General features: G+C 43.4%; 1 protein-coding gene across 2 annotated transcripts in view; it reads right to left on the minus strand.

Annotated features, from left to right (window-relative positions):
- MATN2 (matrilin 2) overlaps positions 1–23,519 on the minus strand; it is a 119,555-nt gene that overhangs the window by 38,642 nt on the left and 57,394 nt on the right. For both annotated transcript variants that reach the window (XM_031439375.2, XM_031439374.2), the window contains exons 5-6: positions 13,385–13,507; positions 2,366–2,488 (exon numbers count right to left, since the gene is read on the minus strand). In XM_031439375.2, the coding sequence (XP_031295235.1) occupies positions 2,366–2,488; positions 13,385–13,507 (246 nt within the window). The remainder of the gene's footprint in view (positions 1–2,365; positions 2,489–13,384; positions 13,508–23,519) is intronic.

Genomic DNA, 23,519 nt, shown 5'->3' on the forward strand with positions numbered 1-23,519 from the left:
GAGTCAGTGAGACCTCACAGCTGGACCAGTCCCTCTTCTGAGTTTCAGCCAGAACTCCTCTCCCCATCCCCCTGCTCTGCTTCCAGGGTCTCCTTCCAGGGTCCCCTTGTTTGCACAATCCTGGGGCATGTAATCCTCCACATCCCATGAGATTCTGGGATAGGGGACAGGCTGAGCACAGTACGGGGGTGATGGTTAGGCTCTGGGAACTGCGGTTGGGGGTGGAAGTCAGGTAACCCTGGCCAGGGAGGGAGTTCTGCAGAGGCAGGAAGGAGCCTAGCTAGAAGATGTGTGTTCCTCCAGGCCTCATCCCAGGGTGGTGGTAGCAGCCGCACCTCTTCTGGTCCAGCTGGTCTCCTCCTTCCCTTCACTCGTACATATCACACTGTGAGCCTTCAGTCCTGTAACACCTTGCAGATGACTGAGCTGCTCTGTGTGGCTCGTGTTCCCAACCAGCCTCTGGTGGAAGGTGGGGGCCAAGTCTTGAATTTTTTGTGCACTATTAAACTTAACTCAGGCATGTGGTATATGCTCAATAAATACCCATTTAAAGTCTTTGAAGCCAGTGTCATCTCTTAAAAGAATTTGCTTGGCACCAGGTGATTTGTTAAATGGTTTTTATGAATCCTCTCATTTAGTCTTCAAGACAACACTATGAAGTAGGCAGTATGATCTACCCGGTTAAAACTGAGGAAACTGAGGCATAAATAACTTGCCCAAGCTCATCCAGCAAAAAAGCAGATGAGCAGGGATTTGAACAGAGGCCGAGGCTGCCCGGCAGCACGTGGCCTCCCCTTTGATGGGGAGAACTGACTCATCAGCCCAGCAACCACAACTCCCCAAACACTGCCACAGCCCAGCCTGCTGGTTTATAACTCAGAATATCCAGAAGGGAAGGGAGACTAGGAACAGAGCGGTCCATTCACAAATTCACTTATTCTTGCAATGAACAACCGTACACCAGTCTTGTGCCAGGTGAGGAGATGAGTCTGGCTGATATCTCTGCACATCTTCCCTCTTCCTGGTTACCTCCATCTCACCCCTCTGTGCCTGATGAATGACAGCCCTGCCATTAATACTCAGCCAAGATCTTCTCCAGGAAGGACCTGGCCTTATTCACTGCTATCAGCATGTGGTTTGGGCTCCAGAAATGCATGTTCTGACCTCCTGTGTCCCTTACAGTTCCCTACTCCACCCCTGCCGCCAGCACTGGTGTTTGTAAACTATTAATATTTAGGGACTGAAGAGCAAGTTTATGTTTTAGGAGTTCGGCGGGGGGAATACTTTTTAAAAACTGGACAGGCATATCCTGCTTTATGTAATAGTTGTATTTGGAAAGTCTGGGAGTATACAAACTTTTTATGAAGTCCTATTTTCTCACTGATGTATGTTTCAGAGGTGATTTATTCTAAATTGTTATTAAGCTTCACTTTTTAAAAATGCTGGGCCTTGGGGAAGGTATAGCTCAGTGGTAGAGTGCATGCTTAGCCTGCACGAGGTCTTGGGTTCAATCCCCAGTATATCCATTAAAATAAATAAACCTAATTACCCACCCCAACAAAACAAAACACTGTAATAAAGTAAAAAAAAAAATAATGAAAATGCTGGGCCCTAATACTTTAAAAACAAGCTTTTCTCAAGTGAACCTCTCTATAGGATGGTAATAATCCATACACAATCCCTTAAGTGTTCTGACACATCTTTACATTTAAAAGAATGCTTTTAGAATCATTTTGCCAAACTAATGACCACCCTCCATTTATACGTTGTCATAGTCAGATGTGCAAAACTCAAATTAATTCTGATTTGTACGTGTATAGTTAAAATCAAACAGAGCTAAACAGGCCAAACATTAAAAAACAAAAACAAAAATGAGGTGTTCTCTGCAAATTGCCCTCCCCCACCCAGGAGAAACCAGTCAACTCCTTTCAGCTCAGCGATTTTTCCTGTCCTTGTGTGGAGTCAGAGCTGAAGCCCACAAGCCACAAAGCTTCAATGAAAGTATTTCTTAAGCCCTGTAAATACTGGTGGGCACAGCCCGGCTGAGCCAGCATGAAGTAAGAGGGTCTGATTGTCAGCGCGCTCAGCAGATGCTGGAGAAACCCTCCCACGTGTGGTCTCTAAGTAAAGATACATACTTCACCAGATGCTGTGAAGGGTGGCTTGGAGATGGAGTGGGCTACGTCTCAGGACAAGTTAAGAAAGGCCTGACAAAGAAAGAATAGGGCAGAAGGTATAAGACCCCCACTCCCACCCCAGCACATAGTCCTGTATTTGGAAGATGTATACACCTGGGAGATTTCCATGGCTGCAGTGCTTATTATAATAGCAGCAAAAAAATTTTTGTGTATCGCGTGTAACTTACTTGTGCATGTCTTTTTATCTGAGTTAAGAGCAAATCCTTTGGGGCACCGGCAAAAGTAGGAGCCATCGGCATTTACACACTCATGTTCGCATCCGTGGTCTTCCGTGGCACAGTAGTCCACAGCTGTGGAGATTAAAACACAGAATGAGTAGGAACACAAAGAGGTAAGGGGCATAGCAGTATGGAAGCATACTTGTAACAAATATAAGTAAGGATTCATACTGTTGCCCCAAAAAGAGCATGGATAAATAAATGTGAATCTAAGGGCCTTCCCCTCCTCCACCCAAAAATCAGGAGCCTGGATCAGACGATTCGTATCAGAAGATACTAAAGAACACAGGAACAACTGTATTTAAAAGTTAAAGAAATGCAAATCAAAGAAACCACAAGGCACATTTACAATTATTAAGCTACAAAAGTAAAGACAAGATAAAATCCAATGGTGGCAAGGCAGCGTGAAAACAGAGTTATTAACAGTGGGAGGCCTGATAAACTGATAAAAATTCTTCTGGAAGGACATTTGATAATGTTCACTTGGGAAATGTGACCAAAGCAATAACTGAAAAAAGGAGGAAATTAACTATTGGAATAAGCTATTTATAGCAGTATTATTTACAATGACAAAAAATTCTGGAGGGTGGTTGGGGGGTATAGCTCAGAGGCAGAGTGCGTGCTTAGCATACTCGAGGTCCCGGGTTCAATCCCTGGTATCTCCATTAATCAAAAAATAAGTAAAATAAAGTAAAACAGTAAAAAAAAGTCTGGAAAATAAGGTGAATATTTAATAAGGATAAATGGTTTAGTAACAATACAGCCTGAGGAAACTAATACAGCAGGTTTATGTTGAAAGTGGGGCCAATAGAATTCCTGTTGGATCAGAGGTGAGGCGAGGGAAAGAGAGGGATTAAGGCTGGCTCAGGGATGGGGAGATGCGGGTAGAGTGGGTTTTGTTGGGGAAGATTAGGAGTTCAGTTTTAGGCATTATGTAGTTTGTTACCATTATAATTCTAACAAAATTGTCAATAAAAAGACAAATATAATATGGTGAAAAAAGCAGATCTGAAAGTTGTATATTTACAGTCATTAAATCCAGGTAAAAGAGAGTTCTATGACAATGCCTGAAAATTAGAAATAAGAATGCTTGCTGTTATTAAGGTGGTAGAATTATGGGTGATTTTTTTTTCTTAAAAAAATGTTTCCCTCTATATAATGTTTTAGGATATTTTAATATCAAAAATTTGTAAATAATAACAAGGAAATGGAACCTGCAAATTAATACACATACATAACTTCAAAAAGCAAAACTATGCATTGAGAAGATAATGACATATTAAGATAGTAATCAAAAGACACAAAAAGAAAAGCTAAAGATTTGTAAAGGGTAATAACGTGTGTTGTGTTGATTCTTTTGCTGCCAGGCTTCATTAAATTTCTGTTATAAGTATCATTTTTTGTAAATTCATTCCCTAAAGAGTTCTAATAGAGCCTGATAATTTGTGGGTTTAATACAGAAGCCACTTTGGTGGGAACAGTACATTCACACAGTCTCAGGATCTGAATGTCATGGACATGAGCCAGTTGCTGGAGTTGAGTCATAACATAAATATTGCGCTAGCCCCAAATCCTTCTAAAAGTGAATGGCTCATCTTTCAAGAACCAATGTATCACTAAACAAATAACTGAGGACACTGAGGGCACAGAGGTAAAGGATACCGAGCCCTGGCACGTGCCCCAGTCTGCATGTCACAGGAGTGGGCCATGCTGTGGGCCACACTAGCCTGTGTTAGCAGGAGGCACTCCCCACCTCCCACCTCCTCATGCTGGGCCTGATCTACCATCTTGAAAATCTCCAACCCCCAATGAAAATCTCCAATCCCGTCATTCAGCCAGTCCCACGTGAGGCCACCCACTTGTCAGTATCCCTTCCAAAGAGAAGAGCTGCTAATCTATCTGACTGCCAAGTTCCAGGACATTGATGACACCCCCAAAGATGAGTAGGGAGGTCATTGTACCTAAAAGGAAGGAACTCAGACTCTACCTCTTTCTTGAACTTCCTCTTATATACACCATGGGGTGTAATCTCTGGGCCCAGCCATCTCTGTCCCACAGAGAGACACCTGAGCACTCTGGCCTCATATTAGACTGGGAAGAGACTAGAAGCTTTGCTTAGACTAAATTCTAAGCCATATACTCCAACTTCACTTTTTTTCCATAATGCTCTAGAACAAGGCATCCAATGTTGGATCAGGTGTTAATAAAGTTGCAGTGAAGAAGCTCTTTTAACTGACCTCCACTTAACCAACTCCTGATCAATCACTGCTTTTCATTCCTTCTGAAAATATGGGACCTGTTGCCCAGAACATGCTAAATGCTCAAGGCAGTTGGAACACCTGTGCTTTAGAACAATCTGTGCACTTCTCGAGTCGGCCGGGTTGCATACTTATAAACAGCCTTGATGCAACACTTGCGCTCTAGGGTGCCCATGTGCTTTTCCTACTAACTGACTGTACGCTTATAAAGCATCAGGTCTCTAAGTCTGCTGGTGAAGCAGCTGCAACCATCATCCCTTGAGAGCTTATTAGTAATGCAAATTCTCAGGCCCCACCGTAGACCTACTGAATCAGAAACTCTGTGCACAGGGCCCAGGAAGCTGTGTTTTGACAAGCTCTCCAGGGATTCTGATGCATGTTAAAATTTGAAACCTGCTGTTAAAAAGAGTCAAAGTTGTTTTTGTTTCCAGACCTCTATATGCCATTTATACATGTTATTATAATTAATTTAAATAGTATAAAAAGCAACTCGATATAAGCAAGCACTAAAATGAACTGAATTTTTTAAAATAAAAACTAAACTGAAAGCTTTGGAAAGCTGAAGGCAATCTGTTAAGCAAAATTGCTCTAGAAACAGGCACAGATGAAACACGGGAAGGACTGGGGGCAGTTTCACCAAACTTTATAGATTCTGCCCTTAGACTGCTTTATAGAAGTCTTCAAATTCTTGCTCCAGTTTAAAGAAATCAAAATTGAAAATCACAGATAACACATTATGGGTACGATTTATGCAAGAAATATTTTTAAAAATCATATATTTTTGGTTGGGGGAGGGTATAGCTCAGTGGTAGAGTGTGTGCTTACCATGCAGGAGGTCCTGGGTTCAATCCTCAGCACCTCCATTAAATAAGCAAAAAAAAACTAATTACCTCCCCTCAAAAAAAATAAAGAAATAAAAATTTAAAAATGACTCCATAAAAAAAAGTGGACACCAATTATTTTAAAAATCATATATACTTTAAATGAACTTAAAATTAGTAATTTCTGAAAGTGTAATTAAAGGTAATTTTTATTAAAAGTATGTTTATGTGTTTTAAAGAAAATTAAAATGCTTAAGGTAGGTTTGGAGATGCTTTTTTTTTATGATTCTACTCTTTGAACGACATTTTCCCTCAATCAGCCAATCTTACAGAATAAGAAGGCTTCTTCTGGACTTCGATTCTCATGCTGGGTTTGTTTTTTGTGTGCACAGCTCTCTGAGGAAGAGAAGGGGAGAGAAGAGATTGGCAAGGCACGATTCCAGCATTCCTGGGTTCCACAACTGAGGCCCATAAAACCCAAAGGTGTCAAATCCCATTTTGATTTGAAGGCCGGCCACTGGCTCACTGCCAGGGAGCTGGGGACAGCAGTGAGGCCATCAGTACATTGTCACACGCTGGACAATCCCAGTTCCGGGCACATGAACCTAAAAGCTTTCTAAGGGTGAGAGAGTTCCAGTCCATCTCTGACATCCTTTGCAGCAAGTTTTGAGTTCTTCGCCTAACTTCCTTGGTTGCAGAACTGTACTTGTAAAAAGAGAGGCCAAGTTTAGAGGGCAGGTGTACGGCGGGGACTTTTGCGTGTACCTCAGAGATGCCTCTGTTGTTCCAAGTCCTCAACTACTTCATCTTTCTTGGTCGTTGTGCCTGAAATTCTACACTCTACAAACAGAAAGAGTAATTCCCTGGCAGTAGCTCTTCAGCCCTCCAGATCACAAAGTGCTAAGATCTCAGAATCTGAAGCCAATCTTGCTGTGTTCAGCCTAAAACGTGAGAAATCGCTTAGCTGTCTCCACAGATAAACTATATTTGGTGCAAGGTAATAAAGCATAAGACTGAATAAATTTAATAATAATAAATTAAATAATAAAATAATAATATAAGTAGTAATAAATATAAATAAATAATAATAAAACACATTTAATAATAAAGTCTCATTGACAATTTGGTCACATTCCAAGGTTTCTCAGCAGGGATCAGTCCACAAGAGAAGGTCCTTGGTAGAAACCAGATATTTTAAAGAGAAGCATTTGGGTTTTAATGTTTGTTGATGACAGAGTAAGAAAAACCAAACTTTTCATTTAGAGAAATGGTAGAATCAATTTACTTGTTGAGTATATGTAAGATACACTCACAGAGTCAGATTCACAAAGCCTCTCTTACCCAGGGCACGGTGGGGTTTCTTTATGCAGGATTTTAAAACTCAGAGAGTTTCCTATAGATTTATTTTATTTTATTTTATTTTTATTGAAGTGTAGTTGATTCACAGTGTTAGTTTCGGGTGTACAGCAAAGTGACTCAGTTATACATATTTTAATAACACAGGGAAATGCTCTGGGCTGAATTGTGTCTCCCTGACCCTAAACTCAATTGTTGAAATCCTAGTTCCTAACAGGTCAGAATGTGACTGCATTTGAAGACAGGACCTTTAAAGAGGTGATTAAGTTAAAATGAGGTCATTAGGGTGGGTCCTAATCCAATGTGACTGGCGTCCTTGTATGAAGTGGAAATTTGGATACACAAAGAGGCCCCACGAATGCACGAGAACAGAACAAAGACCATATGCAGAGGCAGCAAGCCAAGGACAGAAGACTCAGAAGAAACCAACCCTGCTGACACCCTGACCTTGGACTTCCAGCCTCCGGAACTGTGAGAAAATAAATTTCTATTGCTTAAACCACTCACTCTGTGATATTTCGTTATGGCAGCCCTGGCAAACAAATACAGGGAGAAATTCTTATATTGGGGGCTGGGGGAGGTTATGCTTCAGTTGTGAGGAATAAGCTGACCAATTAAAAATCTGACCTTTCCATATAAAAACTGATCCTCCCATCCCTTGTTGCCAGCTTAAATATCATCCATTCCCTCCGCACGGAGGGTACTTAATATGGGAGAATATAGGAAGAAAGCTTTGAAAGCAGCAGTAACACCAGGCTAAATCCCCATGCTATGTGCCACTATCATTCTGGGTATGGACCTCAATATGATTTTTTAAATGTACCGTATGTTTGATGTATTATTAAATGCAAACATTCATACGACAAAAATTCACAAAGGATAGAGAAATTCAGATTCAACTAGTATTTATCAATTGTCCATGTATAGTTCTGTTCCAAGTGTTTCACATACATTAGCTCACCTCACCCTCACAACAACCCTTAGAGGTAGGTATTATTGTTATCCTCAATTTACAGATGAAGCCACTGAAACAGAGAGGTCAAGAGACCTATAAAATGTGGATAACAACAGTACCTACCTCAAAGCGTTGTTGCAATTATGTGTAAAATATTTCAAATGGCGGGAGGGATATAGCTCAGTCGTAGAGCACATGCTTAGCATGCACAAGGTCCTGGGTTCAATCCCCAGGACCTCCATTAAAAAAATAAAATAAAATATTTCAAACAGGTCCTAGGACTTAGTAACATTCCATAAATGTAGATTATATTTTTATCACACTGCCTCCCTAATCAGATAAGGTTGAATTGGGGAGTAAAGAGATAACTTAATGCCATTCAGTTGTTCCATAATCATTTACTCAGCAATTACTATGCATCAGGCATTGTGCTAAACCCTGGATGGCAATGACAATCAAACAGCATCTTGAGATGGTAGGACATCTTGGAAGAAAGGCAGGAAAGAGAAGCCAAGCCTTAGTGGTGATTATCTCCAGGAATTGAAATTGAGGAGGAATGTCTTTCAGGTTTTGATTTTACATACATTGGTCCTCTGATTTTTTTTTTTAATAAGCAAAAACTGATTTTGTAGTTTAAAAACCAATCAAGGAAGTGAATGCTTGAGATCGTGATCACTCCACCTCAGTCAATGATTCAAGAAAAACATTTTGCAAATCTACCCTGTGAAAGATGAAAAGTACAGGAATTGGCTTCTGCCCCTAAGGGTTTACAATCTGCTTGGGTGGATAAGATGCAAAGAGGACCAAAGTTACCCCAAAAGACAAGGCAGTCAGTGAACATCAGGTGAGCAAGTACGGCAGAAAATTCACCCTCAGGGACAGACGTAAATGGTCTTTGAAAATGTACAGTTTGGGATGGACATTGACACAGCTTTAGTGGAAGCTGATGGATTATAAATACCAGGACTCAACTAAAGCAAAGTGAGGATCTTAGTAATCCACCCTTGACCACCTGGAAGTTGAAATAAATTCAGTATCCAGAGTGAAATGAGCAGTTGGGGAAATGGGACTCTAACATTCCACTAACTCAGAAGTGTGGAAATGTTGTCTAAAAAGTCCTGAATCTGGCTAAGAACTGAATTTTCATGCAGGTCACAGTCATAATTCGGGGATGAGTCAAAGTATTCCCAGTGCATCCATTCATCAGTAGCTGGTCATGAATTTCTACCAAACTTCTTTTAGTAAAGAGCTTAGACTTGCTGTCCCCACTTTCTGACCCCCTAGCTCCTTTAAATCTACCCTTTACCCCCTCCCTCTTGATCATTATCAATGGCCTCCTGGTCATGTCTGTGTCCCTAATGCCCAGAGAGTGCCTGGCAGGGAGTCTGGAAATGTTGGCTGAGATGAATCCATGACTCAACTCGATGGCTCCTTCTCTTAAGTTCTGTTCCATCTGGCCTCGCTGGGGCATGACACTAATACTGACCTGGCCTAGAAATTCTCCTTCCCATCATATTTCATAGCTTCTGATTCTCTCGACCCCCTCTCCCCAACTCCTCCACCCCCACCTTAGGCTGTTCCTTCACAGACACTCTTCCTGCCCATCTGTCTCCCTCCTGCTCCCTGCATGTGCCTACAGCTCAGGCCTTCACTCTCCCCCAGCTCCACACTTCATGGAACCCAGGAAATGATGATGATAATAATGTGTTGTAATAATAATAATAATAGTAACAATTGCCTAATGTGTCTTAGGAACGCTACTCTTTATCTTATTTAATTCCACAAACTCCATGATGTAGGTATTATTACTCTACATTATAGATGAGAAAACCAAGGCTCAGAAATAAAATGACCCATGACTAGCAAGTAGCAGAACTGGGATTTGAGCCCAGGTCTTACTGTACTGAAGGTCCAGATGCTTTCAAAACCAACACACAAATGAACACTTGAAATGGAAATTAAAATTCAGAAGGAAATGGACTGTGCTACCTCCTGCCTGCATCACTGGTGCCACACCCTCCTCGTGGAGTTAGTACTGCTTTCTGCTCCCTCTCCACGTGTCCTTGTTGGTGCCTCATCCCCAATTCCAACCCATCTGGTCTAAAGCTACTCATTATCTTTTTAAAAAATCTGTTCCCTCTGCTCTGGAATTTCATCACTGTTGCTTTCACTCTCAGAGTCACAGAAGCTCAAACCCAGGGGTCAGTTGTGGTTTTCCTTCTCCTCTCGATTTATAGCATTTCTTTCATCCCTCACTCCTTCTCTCTCCATTTCTACAGTCCTACTCAAATCCTGGCTCCTGTCACCTGTCACCAGAGGATGTTTATAATCTCCTAACTGGTCTTTCCATCCCTCCCCACCTTCCTCCTGGAACCCATCCTTCGCCACAAGATTAACTTTCCTAAAATGAGGTTTTGCATTTATCAGTCCCAGTTAGAAACCCTTTAGTGTCTCTTTGTCAGAGATAAAGTCCAGACTCTTTAGCCTGTTTTCAAAGCTCTGATCACTTTGGTTCCACCTGGTATCTTCAACTTCATCTCCTGCTTCACACCTGCAGGAATTCTCTGCTTTAACAGAGCTGATCTCCTCAACTGTTTGTCAGACTGGCCTTAACTAGGGTGATTCCAGAACTTATCGTCCAAACCAGAGCCTCCCTGAAAGTGAGAGTGCTATTGAGAACTGAGCCAACAGCCATAAACTGGGATCCTCCTGGATTAACTGGGATTACGGTCCCCATATTCATTCATTCCATTTCTACACACATTATCATCCACTCATGATTTTTTAATTAAAATGTTTTAATTCCTTTCTTTGTTCAGCTGTTAATGCTGAGATCTATATTTAGTTTTATAAGCTTCTCTCTGCTTTTTTGTTTGTTTGTTTGGTTTTCGGCTCATGAAGTTTTTTCCCTGTCCACCCAGACCAGGGGCTAATGGAATGCTTTCAGAGTCCCTACGAGCCTTTGTTTCTCCTCAAAATCTCCTGCTTTAAGTCTGATACCTGGAGTCGTCATCTTTGACAAGTCCCTTCTGATGGATATCTTCAGACTGGGCTGCTGGTTTAGCTTTCAACTTGGCGTTCTCACTGTGACAGTCTCTCTCTGACTTACCAGCTCTCCACCTGGCCTCCAAGCCTGGTCTTAGCCCTCAGACTTTGAGATCATTGCTACCTCTCCATCGTCACCGTCCTGCATGTCTCGCCTTGCCTTGGACACCCATCCAGTTGCTACCCTTCCTTCCTCACCCCGTTCTTCCCCATCCTAGTCATGAGGATGTCCCACTTCTCTGACCTTCTGTAGCATCTATGATCGCCATCATTTGCTTTGCACTCAGCACAGCCCCATCAAGCAGCAAGTGACCTGAAAATGTATTCAGTCTCCCTAACCAAGGCAACTGGCAACAAGGTCCACCACCACTTCACCGTCTCACTCCCAGCCTTTAAGAGGTCAGGCACTTGGTTGAAGAGGGTGAAAATGAGAACATCCAATGGATGAGGCTGGGGTCACACACAGCCTCTCCCATTCTTCTGCTTGGACCCGTCTCCAAGGAAAGACAGACGTTCGACCAGACGCTGACAGCAGCGGCCGGAGAAATGCCCATCTCTAACAAACACAGCCCACAACAGCTCCCTGGCAACCGTGGCATCTACTCTCATGCTTGTTGCTCTCCAGTAAATGTCAGACCCCAGAAGTTACAGCAAAACCCTTAGACTCAAAGGCTTTCTATTACATATGACCATTAGGCAATTATTCGGCAACACCCAGAGAACTGGGCTCCTCACTGCCCTCCAGTTTCCCAAGGGCCAAAGCAGGCCTCCTGCCCTAGCCATGGCCCCATCTCCTCCCTGTCACTCACACAAGCACCGGGCCCTCCTTGTTCCTTCCCTCACTCTAATTAACAAGGCACGTTCATCCTGGTTCCTGAGGCTCATCCACTGGCCTCTTACTTCCAATGGCCTGATTTCCTTCTGACCCAATGGCACCCAAAGTTTCTACCCATTTAACAATTGGTAAGGGAAAAATATACATGCGAAACAAAACAGAGAGTGCCACCTCATTTTGTTAAACATGAACAAAATGTTCTAAAGTAGATACTTATATGGGGAAAGATCTGGCAGAAAATACAACAAGCTATTAGTAGTGATTTTCTCATCTGTTTATGTCCCTCAATGAAAATAGATTACTTGCATAATAAAAATTAATGAAGCGAGAAAAAAAAAAAGCTGGTATTTCCAGCTTCTTTTTTTGCCAGTGTTAGTTGATGCGGTGCCCTGCCACCTATCACGGAATCACCCTCAACAGAATAAGGGGAAAAAACCAGCTCTAAGGAGTAGGAGACCAGCTCTATTTGTGGACTACTGATGAGGGTGGTTTTCATCTCCATCAGTGTTTTAAAACAAACCAACCAACCCATTTTATCCTCATCAACACCTGCAAAGGACAGGCCACTAACTACCCTTATTTTACCACTTTTTCCTTCCACATCCTTAGCTTAGAAGCAGAATGTAAGTTCTACATGCAAAAAATTAATTATTCACTGTTTGTGGGAAGCAAGGCCTAACAGGTCCCCTGAAAAAAAAAGAAAATGTAGGTTCCAGGTCCTATGTCAGTCAAGTCCTTTTCCTTCCAGATTTTCTGCCTCATAAGTATCCAGCTCAGGTTATTGAACACCTACTATTTGCCAGACACTGTTTGCTGGTGGAAAGATGAGTGAGGTTGCGCAAGTTTTTTGCTTTTTTGAAATGGTGTACTGGGGATTGAACCCAGGACCTAATGCATGCTAAGCATATGCTCTACCACTGAGCTATTACCCTCCCTCTAAGGTTATGCAAGTTTAAAGAGCTTTGTAGACAAACTGGGAGGTACCACATGCATACTGGGGATTTGCTGGCCCGCCCTTCAGGTGCTGAGGAGAACCATTATCCATCACTGAAGAAATCAGATGCCACCCTGCTCCCTCTCACTGGACCATGCAATGTGGAGTCACCTAAGTGGGATGTCACTCAGCTGACTGCAAGTCGGTGCCCTCAGTTCCAAGCACTGCCCGAGACTTCTGACCTGGGGCCAGCGTTTGAGGCTGCTGTTTGTTTTCTCTGACCATGGTGTCTTACTACCCACAGCTGGGCTCGTATACCTGGTGGTGGTCATGGGAACCTGCCACCGAGCAGCAGATCCGTCCTTAGGAAGGCTGCCTATGTCTCAGCAGCCTCGCCCACCACCGGATGAACTTCACGTACAACACACGAGCTACGCTGACGTCAGGCCATCGCAAACATACCCTCCAAACTGAAAGAAAATCTGCCCAGTCCTTTCCAAGAGAATCAGTATTGGATAATTATCTTTACATAGACTATCATACTATAATCAGCCTTTTGCTGAGGACCCAGAATGAGAAAATGCTAACCTCAGCCATAAATGAAGTCTTTCAAGTTCAAATTTTGACTGACAGCTAGCCCAGGGAACTTCAAACACTCTGTTGAAACTCAAAGGAGGGCAATTGGATACTTGGGGGCCACCCCCTCCTTCCTTACTAGCTTAACGTGTGCTTCCTCAACAAGCAAGGCTGGACGGAATACTCACCCACACACCTTTTCCCATCCTCGGCCAGGCTGTAGCCGCTGTAGCACTGGCAGACAAAGGAGCCCAGCAGGTTCACGCAGAGCTGCTCACAGCCATGGTCCTCCACCGCACACAGATCCTGGACTGGGGCAAAGTCGGACTGTTAGAATACGGCTCTGAAGGAGGTGACCCTCAACACAGGGCCATCAAAAAGCAACTCTATAGCACTTGTTAAAATAACTTAAAAACACTGAAAGAGTTATAGGATCATAGTGGAAAAAACAAAAGCCGCTTATAATCCCCATACCTGCAGTCCGCCCACCCTGAGGTCACACTGTTAACATGGGAGTGAGTTTCTATGAACAAATAAGAACATACTTTTCAAACACATCAGTATGCTGTACGCCAGAAATTAACACATTGTAAATTGACTATACTTCAATAAAATAAAACCCCATATTTTTCGAAGTTGGAATTATTCATCTCCATTAAATGCACTAAATAATTTTAAATAAACATCAATTTGAATTTACCCCATGTCAATGAAAGTGTTCTGAAAACATCTGGATGGTTCTTGAGGACAGGAAGTTATCAGGAGCAGGCATGTGGGCTGGTCTGCGTCAAGTACCGTTCCTGCTCTCTGAGAACTAAAAGACTTTGTAATAAGAGCCTCTCCGATTTACACCGAGATAACGCGGCACTGTCGCTGACACTTTGCAGATGGGGAAGATGAGAGAGCGCAGTGGAAAAGACCGGCTGCTCCACCAGAAACGCGGCAGGTCGAGAAGAGCCCCAGACTCCCGAGTCTGCATCCATCTCTTTGGACACACTTTTTCCTCATTCCATTTCTCTATCAGGAGGACCTTTGAAAATCCTCTTTTTGCTCTATTTGTTCATCCCAGAAATAAATGAGGAAAATGGGAAGCCAAAGGTGGGTAGGTGGAAGTAACAAAGATTAGTAGGGACAAATGAATGTATGGCTATTAACAGTCCTATTTTGCTCAGATATTTATAAGGTGTCCACAAAATGCGGAGCCCTGATCATTTATTCAAATGCAACGTAAGACCACATTCACAGGAATGCATTTACTGCCGTGGAACTAAGAATGTATCAGAAGACAAAAAGGTTAAAGGCATTTTCAGTCCATCATCAACTCAGTCTCTTCTTTGAAGAAACAAGATGATTTTTCAGCAAAGAGAATGGCTTGGTTTTATGAATAGCTCTTCCGGTTACATTACCATTAAAGCTGGAGAAAATCAGAGAGCATTAAAGGGACTGAATATATTAAATTTTTTTCCCCTCTAGTTAAAAGTTATCACTATGACAGCTGTGGTAAAAACTCAATTTATTAGAAAGCTTGATTAATCCCTGAATCAAGTGGCTACACTTCAATGTAATCTCCTAGGTCTTTGGGTTTTATAGTTTATTATGCTTTTAGATAAATATAAAATACCAGATTGATAAAAAGATAAAAGCTGATGTATTCGTCAATTCTATTAGATGCATTACATTAAAAAAAAGCTACATCATAAGATTAAAAAACACTTAAGTCTAAGATTTCACAAATAAGGATTCTGGTTTTAAAATGCTAAAAGAATTATTTGCACTCCCAAATCAACAAAGTAGATGAAAAATTATAGATGCAAATTCCTCTCTTACCAGGATATTTCTATCTTGGCTTTCCAGTTGGAAAATTGGAATTTAGCTTTCTCATGAATCTAGACATAAGAAAATTAGCAATAACCAGAAAAAAAAACTTCAGTTCATGCAAAAATTATAGTGAATAATTAAAGAATGACAAAATTTACTGTTAGTTACAAGCCTAATACAGAGATCTAAGAAAAATCTGAATCATAGGATACTCTTCATTTATTCAATCAATGAAGCACCTACTTTGTCCCAGGCACTGTAGATGCAGTGCTGACCCAAACAGACAAAGGAGCTCCTGCCATCATGCAGCTTGTATTCTAGGAGTTAGTAATGTGATATTCTAGGGAGAGCGTTTCTGATAAAAACCCAGAAGTGGAATTTATCCAAAGAAAACAAAAACACTAATTCAAAAAGATATCTGCACCCCTATGTTCATTGCAGCATTATTTACAATAGCCAAAATATGGAAGCAACCTAAGTGTCTACTGACAGATGACTGGATAAAGAAGATGTGCTACATATAATCAGTGGAATATTACTCAGCCATAAAAAGTGAGCTTTTGCCTTTTGTGACATGGATGGACCTTGAGGGTGTTATGCTAAGTGAAATAAGTCAGACAGAGAAAGACAAATACCATATGTTCTCACTTACATGTGGAATCTTAAAAAAAAATGAATAAACATAACAAAGCAGAAACAGACTCATAGATACGGAAAGTGGCTGCCAGAGAGGATCAGGTGCGTATGGATGAAATAGAAGGGGATTAGGAGGTACAAAACTCCAGCTATAAAATAAGTAAGTCCTGGGGATGTACTGTACACATAGGGAAAACAGTCAATAATACTGTAATAACTCTGTGTGGTAACAGATGGTAACTGGACTTACCGTGGTGATTATTTCATAATGTATAAAAATATTGGATTACTGTGTTGTACACCTCAAACTAGAATAATATGAGATGTCAAGTATAAATTTAAATATATACAAGAGTGTTTCTGATGGAAAGAACAGTGAGAGCAAAGATGCTCCCTCAAGTAGAGCAAACTAGCCCCATCTGAGGACTGGAGAGGCCAGAGCAGCCATCAGATGCACACTAAATAACGAAAATACAAAACAGAACATGATAGAAACCCCTAAGAGAGGTGCTGCCAATACAATGGAAGTTCAGGACGGGGATGGGTCACTGCCAGCCCAGGCTGGATCCAGCGGGAGAACAGAGGAAGGGAAGTGGCCCCTGGGCTGGGGGAGGAGTGACAGTAAATGTGCAGAAATGGAGGAAAGCAGGACAGGCGTGGGAGCTGAATCCCACTCCGGGAATTCCAAGGCAAATAGCCGGAGGGAGCATCAGAAGGACAACTGACACCAGATGGTAGAGGGCCTGAAAGCAGGCTGTGTGGTCTGTGCTCCCTTCAGCAGGCAGTGGGGACCACTCCAGGTAAAAGCCTTAAAAAGGGCGCTGGGCCATGTCACCTGAGCTGTGCTTTGGAAGGATAATGCTGGTTGCATCACGGGTTTTTTATTTTTAGCTCTGGGAAATTTAAAGAATTTCTAGCACAGATAAGTGAACATCACGGCTTTGTTTGGGAACAGTAATAGCTTTCTGAGTTTCACGCCAAAGTAGCTTTGGTTTGCTTGCACACTGATGGGAATATTAACCTCTTGACATGAGGACCTCCAAATGTTCTTTGGAGATTTTGGCTTCATCCACTGGCTATCAGTGCATGTCAGGGTACTCTGGCTAGAAAATGACACCGCAGTACACTGGAATGAACAACCCCCCCCACCCCCGCCGCCGCCAGATCCCAAGCTCATCTCTGCAGGTGAGGGGCGGGAGCTTCTCCACCTGGGTCCCCCATCTTAGCCTCCGCTGCTGCTCTGCCTCCTCTCTGTGTCCAGCAGGAACCCTGCCTAAAAGTGGTTACGAAGGAGTGGTGGGAGTATAAGTAATTTTTTCCTCTTATTTATAATGATGTTTTTGAATTTTCTAACAAGAGCTTTTATTATAAAAAAAATCAGCAAGTTACAAAAGAACTCCTTTGAAAGTAGCATTTTAAAAGCAATGAACCAGGACCTTGATGCAGTAACCTTTTTTTTTTTTTTCCCCAAGACGTCCCCCCACAGGGTAGGTAGAGAGGCAAGGAGATGCTTATTCCTTCCAGGACAGAACAGCTATGAATCACTGCAAGGTTCCGTACACCAGAGCATCAGTGCACCACCTCGGCTGCCCATCGGAACCATCTGGGGACCTTCTGATGCTCAGGCCATCCAACTCGCCTTAACAGCAGGAGGTGGGATGCAGGCAGTAGCCTTTGTTAAAGCCGCCAGATGACTCCACTGTGCATCCAGGTTTGAGTCACCCGACCTGTAGGCTAAAAAGTCCTCACAATCACCGGAGGGGAAGGCGCCCAGAAGCAGGTCTCAGCCTCCCCCTTTATCAACTGGATCTGCCAGGCTCAGAGTCCTCTTTCAAACAAATCTCATCATTTCTGCTGTCCCTGGTCCCCTCTCCAAGTGGCTGAAAGACCCCGGACACAACGTGAGGGTGTGAAGTGTGGTAGGAACAGGGGGATCACGGCTCACGTTCCAGAAGGGCGATCCCACAAACAGCAGGCCTGCCAGCTGGCCGCAGGCCTCTCATACTGCTTTTAGAGCATCATTGGGGATTTATGGCCCCTAGTGATCTGTACCGTCCCAAAGGAAACCATTGAGGGATTAATTTAATCAAACAAAGACAAAGGAATAAATACGGACTAGGTTCTGACAAAACAATTTTGCTGTTTTTCTGGCAGTGGTCACTTCCATTGGAAACAAATACAGATGTTTTTGGATGATTCCTTAACTCCTAAGAAAAACAGCACTTCTTTTTCTCACAGCTTGGAAGGATTGCACTGAAGGGTGATAAAACTGTGGGGGATGGGAGAAGCACTGGGTTCAGAATTCCCATTACCCTTCCAAGCTTTCTCTACCTTGTGACCCCCACTCATGGCTACTGACTTCAGTCCAATGTCACCTCCTCCAGGAAGCCTTCTCCAGGTTGGCTGGACTTAAGAGTCTCCTTCCCCTGGGCTCCTCTAGCACTATACCCATGGCTCCACTAGAGCACTTACACACTGATTAAAAGGACCTGATCACAGGTCTGTCTGCCCCACTGGAATGTGAGCTGGTCTGACTCAGTTTTGATTCCCCAGCGTCCTAGGGCATGGAGTTGGTGCCCCATAATGTTCATCTGAATGAACAGTGACAAAGACCCATACCCCCTGCCTCCCAACAGGGATGTTCCTAGAATCCTAAAACTATCTCCATCAGCAATGGGGTCCTGGGAAGATGAGTGAGATGTGAACAAAACTCCTCCCGAGTCTCTGTACCTCTCCTCGTCCCCGTACCTCTCCTCGTCCCCAGCAAGAGATACTCCTATACCAGAAGAGTACAGTGACATCAGGCAGCCAGCCCTCAGCTGCAGATAACAGAATTGTCAGGACAGCTAAGGAACTGGCTGCCTTGCTGTCTGCGGCACTGCTGGTACCCAGCATGGCGCCTGGCAGGTGCTCAGCAAGTACTCGTGAATGGACGAATGGATCCAATCCCTGAAATACAGGGCTGTCAGGGGTTGCTCTCTCATCAGTCTCACCCAGGCTACAAGCTCTGAGAGGGACAGGATAAGTGTTCCTCAGGGTGCCTGTGTGATACCACGCACTTCACACAGCAGGTGCTGAGTGACATCTGTTGATTTGACCAGACAGTCGCCAGGCTGGAGTGCTCAGGGCGGGGGCGGCGGGGCTGGGTAGGTGGGGGAGTACTCTTATCTGATCACTCCCTGTTAGAGGTCATAGTTTCCCTTTCCACAGTTAGAATTTAACACTTAATTTCCAACTGATAACCTAACATCTCCTCCCCCTGTGATGGGAGGGCAGTGCTTGTTCTGTTTAGCCCTCTAGCTTAAATATCTAGCATGGTGTCTGGCATCTGATCAATTTTTTAAAATATATTTAAATGACTGAATTCATTCATTCATTCACTCATCAAACTGTTCAAAGTGCTGGGAAAACGACAGAGAAAAAAATAGATCCAAAAAATTCAATCGATCCCTGTCCCCATGGAGCTGATACTTATGTGGGGAGCCGGCTCCTACTGACTCACACGACAGACCGTGCTCAACTCTTCCCAGCTCTGCGTTCAGCAAGGCCAAGTGGGTCACCTGGAATCAGTCACGGTGGTAGTATTGACACCACGGGAACTGGTGAACATCACAAACCGGAGCTTTTCTCCCTGGAGAGCTGGTTGTCGAACATTCACCAGCACACCACGGATAGGGGCCAGACATAAATAACAAACAGGTGACACTATATATTATGTTAGAGCTTCTAAGTGCTGGGGAACAAAACTAAGTAGGAAAGGGGAGCTGGGAGTGTGGAGGGAAGGGAGCTTCTATTTTAATTAGTGCGGTCAGAAGCTGGTTTCACAAAGAAGATTATTTTACACAAGGACCTGAGGGAGGTAATATGAAAAAGTAGGGATCAAGGGAATTGAGCCCTGGAGGAGATTAAGGGCAGTTATGTTTCTTCAGGGAGAGTATAAGGGACGCAATCGGATAGAATGAAAAGAATCCTGCCTTTGGAGCCAGACCTGGCTTCAGTGAGGTGACTTATGTGACTTCACATAAGTGATTTCTATGAGATTGAATTTTCATAGAGGTTAAACAATTAAGTGGAGAAAACATCTTATCGCAAAGTTAAATGAGATAATATAGATGATAAAGCACCTGACAGATGGTAGGTAGGTACTCACAGATATTAGCCTCCTTCTTTCCCAGACTGGGGTAAAGAAACGTCTTGGTGATGCAGGTCTAATTAAATATGGAGGAGAGGTGGACCCCAACCAAATTTTGCCTAAGTCACAATTCTAATATAATACCACTTTATTGGGTGCCTCCGAAACCCCCCACATATGACCACTAGATTCAGCTTTCTTTCAACAAAGTCAAGGTATCTGTGACTAAGTTTTGGTTTGTGAGTTCTATGCTGAATTGATCCAACACAACAAACCAGGCAATTTTGAATTTTGTAACAAAAGAGCTCAACAAACTCAAACAATGCCCTGCCAGAGGGCAGATGTTAGCACACAGCTGACAGCAAAATCTGCTTGCTCCTCTCATTTCCTGGAGAATTTGGGGAGGGATGTTAATTACAGCTGCTCAGTCTTCCCAAGTGAAATAAATCAGCAAGGATTTGATAACTAAGAGCCCCAGGGCTGTGCACAAATAAATCCCTCCCCAGCATATCCCCTGAGGCTCAGAGGCACCCGAGATTTAAGTGCCTTCCGTCATGTGTGATCCTGAAGCCCTGGCCCAGCGCCTCGGCCCAGAGAACTTGGAAAACTTTCATCTGGTTACATTGGACGAGGAGCACGGGACAAAGACTGCGGCTGCTGTGGCTGACATCATCCTGGGCAAAATCAGAGGGTTTTTACTGACTTTTCAAAAGTTTAGACCAGCCACACTGCACACTGTTGACACCAATGACGGTTTAATCTCTCCTTTGGAGTAAAAGCAAAATGAACACCTTTAATGACACGCTCTATTTTTTTTACGGCCCCTGTTGTTATTTAGCCCGAGAGGTAGAAATCAGAAATTACCTATCACAGCGAGAGAGAAGAGAAATGTATTATTAGAGCTGTTATTTCACTCAACTGGGAAACAACGGGAGTTTTGCCTGCTTCAACTGAAAAGCACGCTTGGAGTTAGGACAAAAGCAGGCAAAACCCAGCAAAACCCAAGCCTGCATTTTGGGGACCATCCCCCGCTTTTACCATCATGTCTGAAAGCCCTCATCTTATTTTGACAGCTGCAGTTTGGATTTAAAGACTTTCAACAGTAAATGTGAGTCATCAGCCTTGTGCTTTTACACTGGAAGAAACAAAACCAACCCAAAGTCACCCAGAAAAACAAACCTGTCCTTCCAGGCAAACTCCAGCTGGCCTTGCATCCTCCTCTCCCCCAAGAGTTTCATTCTTTTTCAATCAAGTCTCCCAATCACTAGCAAGATTTTGGTTTTCCTTCAAGAAGAGAAAAAAACGGGAGGGGGGATCTCCCATATAAAGCCTGAAAACATAAGTAAATCTGACCGAATGAGGCTGATCAAAATAATAAATAAACGAATAATGCCAGAGTCTTGCAGAGGGCTTGGCAATTTCCAAACGGGCGGTCACACCATCACGTTTTTAATACGAACTCCCTGCGGAGGGGAATCTCCCAGAGAGAGATCTAGTTTAAAACAGCTAAGTCAGTGGTTTTCAAACTTGAGCTTAGATCATAATCCGCTGGAAGGCTTGTTAAAGCAGACGCTCCCAGGCCGCACCCCTCCAGTCCCTGGTTCAGTAGGTCTGGGGTAGAGCCTGGGAGTTTGCCTTCCGAACCAGTTTCCCCGCAAAGCGGAGGCGGCTGTCTGGGGACCACACTTTGAGAACCACTGTCTAGGTGCTGGTGAAAATACGAAACCAGAGAAGACGCTGTATGAGGTTCACACTCACTTCCCCTAGATAAGTAACAATTCCTTCCCAACTGGCAGTCTCCACTCACGTTTGGTCAGCCCGAGTCTCCCATGGGGCGCTACTCACCCTTGATTCCTGTACTGTTATTATTTTTTAACCCTATGCCTTGGCACAGCCAGAGGGTGAGCAAACCGCACGTAATGATCTTGGAGTTCCCAGGCCCAGGAGATGGGGTTAAGAGGAGGCTCCAGAGCCGAATTCCCGCGGCTTCTGCTCAGCATCACCGCGGGCCAGGGCCCTCGACCGCGCCGCTGAAGGCCGCCCGCTCGTGTGCGCGTGCGCAGTCTGCTCGCCCTTGCGCGCTCGCTCTGCCGGCTAACTGGGGGCCGCCCGAGGCTCGGACCTTGACCTCCCCTCTCTACACTGTCTTTCTCCCTCCAAGATTCCATCCATATCAGGGCCAGTTAGCACACCACCCAGCACATCCAGCCAGGCGTTTTCCTTGAACTCTAACCCTCACTTCCAGCTGCACCCAACCACTTGTGTGGGCTCTTGCCCGAACTCACTGCTTTTCCCTCAAAACCAGGTTTCCTCTCTGAAGTTATTTATCAGTTTCAATTCTACTAACACCTCTTTATCCACCATTCCCCATCTGAGGTCATAAACTCCTCTCTGGGATTAGTGCTGTGATCTAATTAATTCCATGGACGCCAGAAACACATGCACTGAATTGATTTAAACTGATTGCATCTTCCATATTCTGCTCAGTATGTGCTGAGCACAAGGGAAGCCAAGATCTGAGTGTGTTTCCTGGGTCTCAAACTTACAAGAGAAACACTCCCTTTTCTCCTACACTCCTTAAGACTGCCTGGCCCATAGAGGGGAAAAAATAAGAACTGAATGAATAAATGAAAGCATGAATGAATGGCATTTCTGCCTTGATGCTCCACCTAATTCTACTCCTATGTATCTATCATTGCCAGACTCAATCCACTAAAATGTGGTTTTCCCCTCGACACCCTGTGTTCAGCATCCCTACACACCAAAGACCATAGATGGAAGTCATCTTGAGAATCACATCACTTCATAATTTGTTCCAGCTTACATTCCTTTCTTCATCCCCTGCTAATGCCCTCAACAAACTGTTTGATACAGGAAGTCTGTTCTAGTTAGCATTCCCCAAAGACACAAGCCCTGCATTCTCTTCTCTTCTTTGACTTGCTAGAAAAACCCTCTCCTCTCCAACACCTTCAACTGATTGTTCCATGACTCATTTGCCAATCTCTTCTCTTGCAGCCTTCTGACTCAGTACCACTTACCTTCCAAAACCATCTTGTTCTGATACATACATATATATCATTGAGTAATACTTGACATATAATAAACTATACATGTTACAGTATAGTATATGATAAATTTGACATATCAGCATATCATCACCATAATCAAGATGATAACATATCCATCACCTCCAAACCCCCAAAGTTTCCCTAGTGCCCCTTGGTAATCCCTCCTCCGCCTCCTCCATTCCCCCAGCCCTAAGCAACCACTAATCTGCTGATCACTGTCACATAGATTAGTTACCACTTTCTAAAATTATATATAAATGGAATCCTACAGTACATACTCTTTTTTTATCTCGTTTCTTTCATTCCATGTGGTTATTTTGAGACTTGTCCAGCTTCCTGCATGTGTCAATAGTTCATTCTGTGCATTGCCTAGTAGTATGACATTGTATGCATATCTCACAATTTGTTATCCAGTCACCTGCTGATGTGAATTTGTTTGTAGCTTTGTTTGAATTTGTTTCCAGATTTGGGTTATTATAAGTGAAGCTGCTATAAACATTTGTGTTCAAATCTTTGGACATAAATTTTAATTTCTTTTGGGTAAGTACCTAAAAGTGGAATGGCTGGGTATTACGGTAGGTACACATTTAACCTTGTAAGAAGCTGCTAAACTGTTTTCCAAAGTGGTTGAACCATTTTCCATTCCCGCCAGGCAAAACAATAATTCTG

Source organism: Camelus dromedarius, chromosome 20, assembly GCF_036321535.1.
Source record: "Camelus dromedarius isolate mCamDro1 chromosome 20, mCamDro1.pat, whole genome shotgun sequence".
Classification (NCBI taxonomy): domain Eukaryota; kingdom Metazoa; phylum Chordata; class Mammalia; order Artiodactyla; family Camelidae; genus Camelus; species Camelus dromedarius.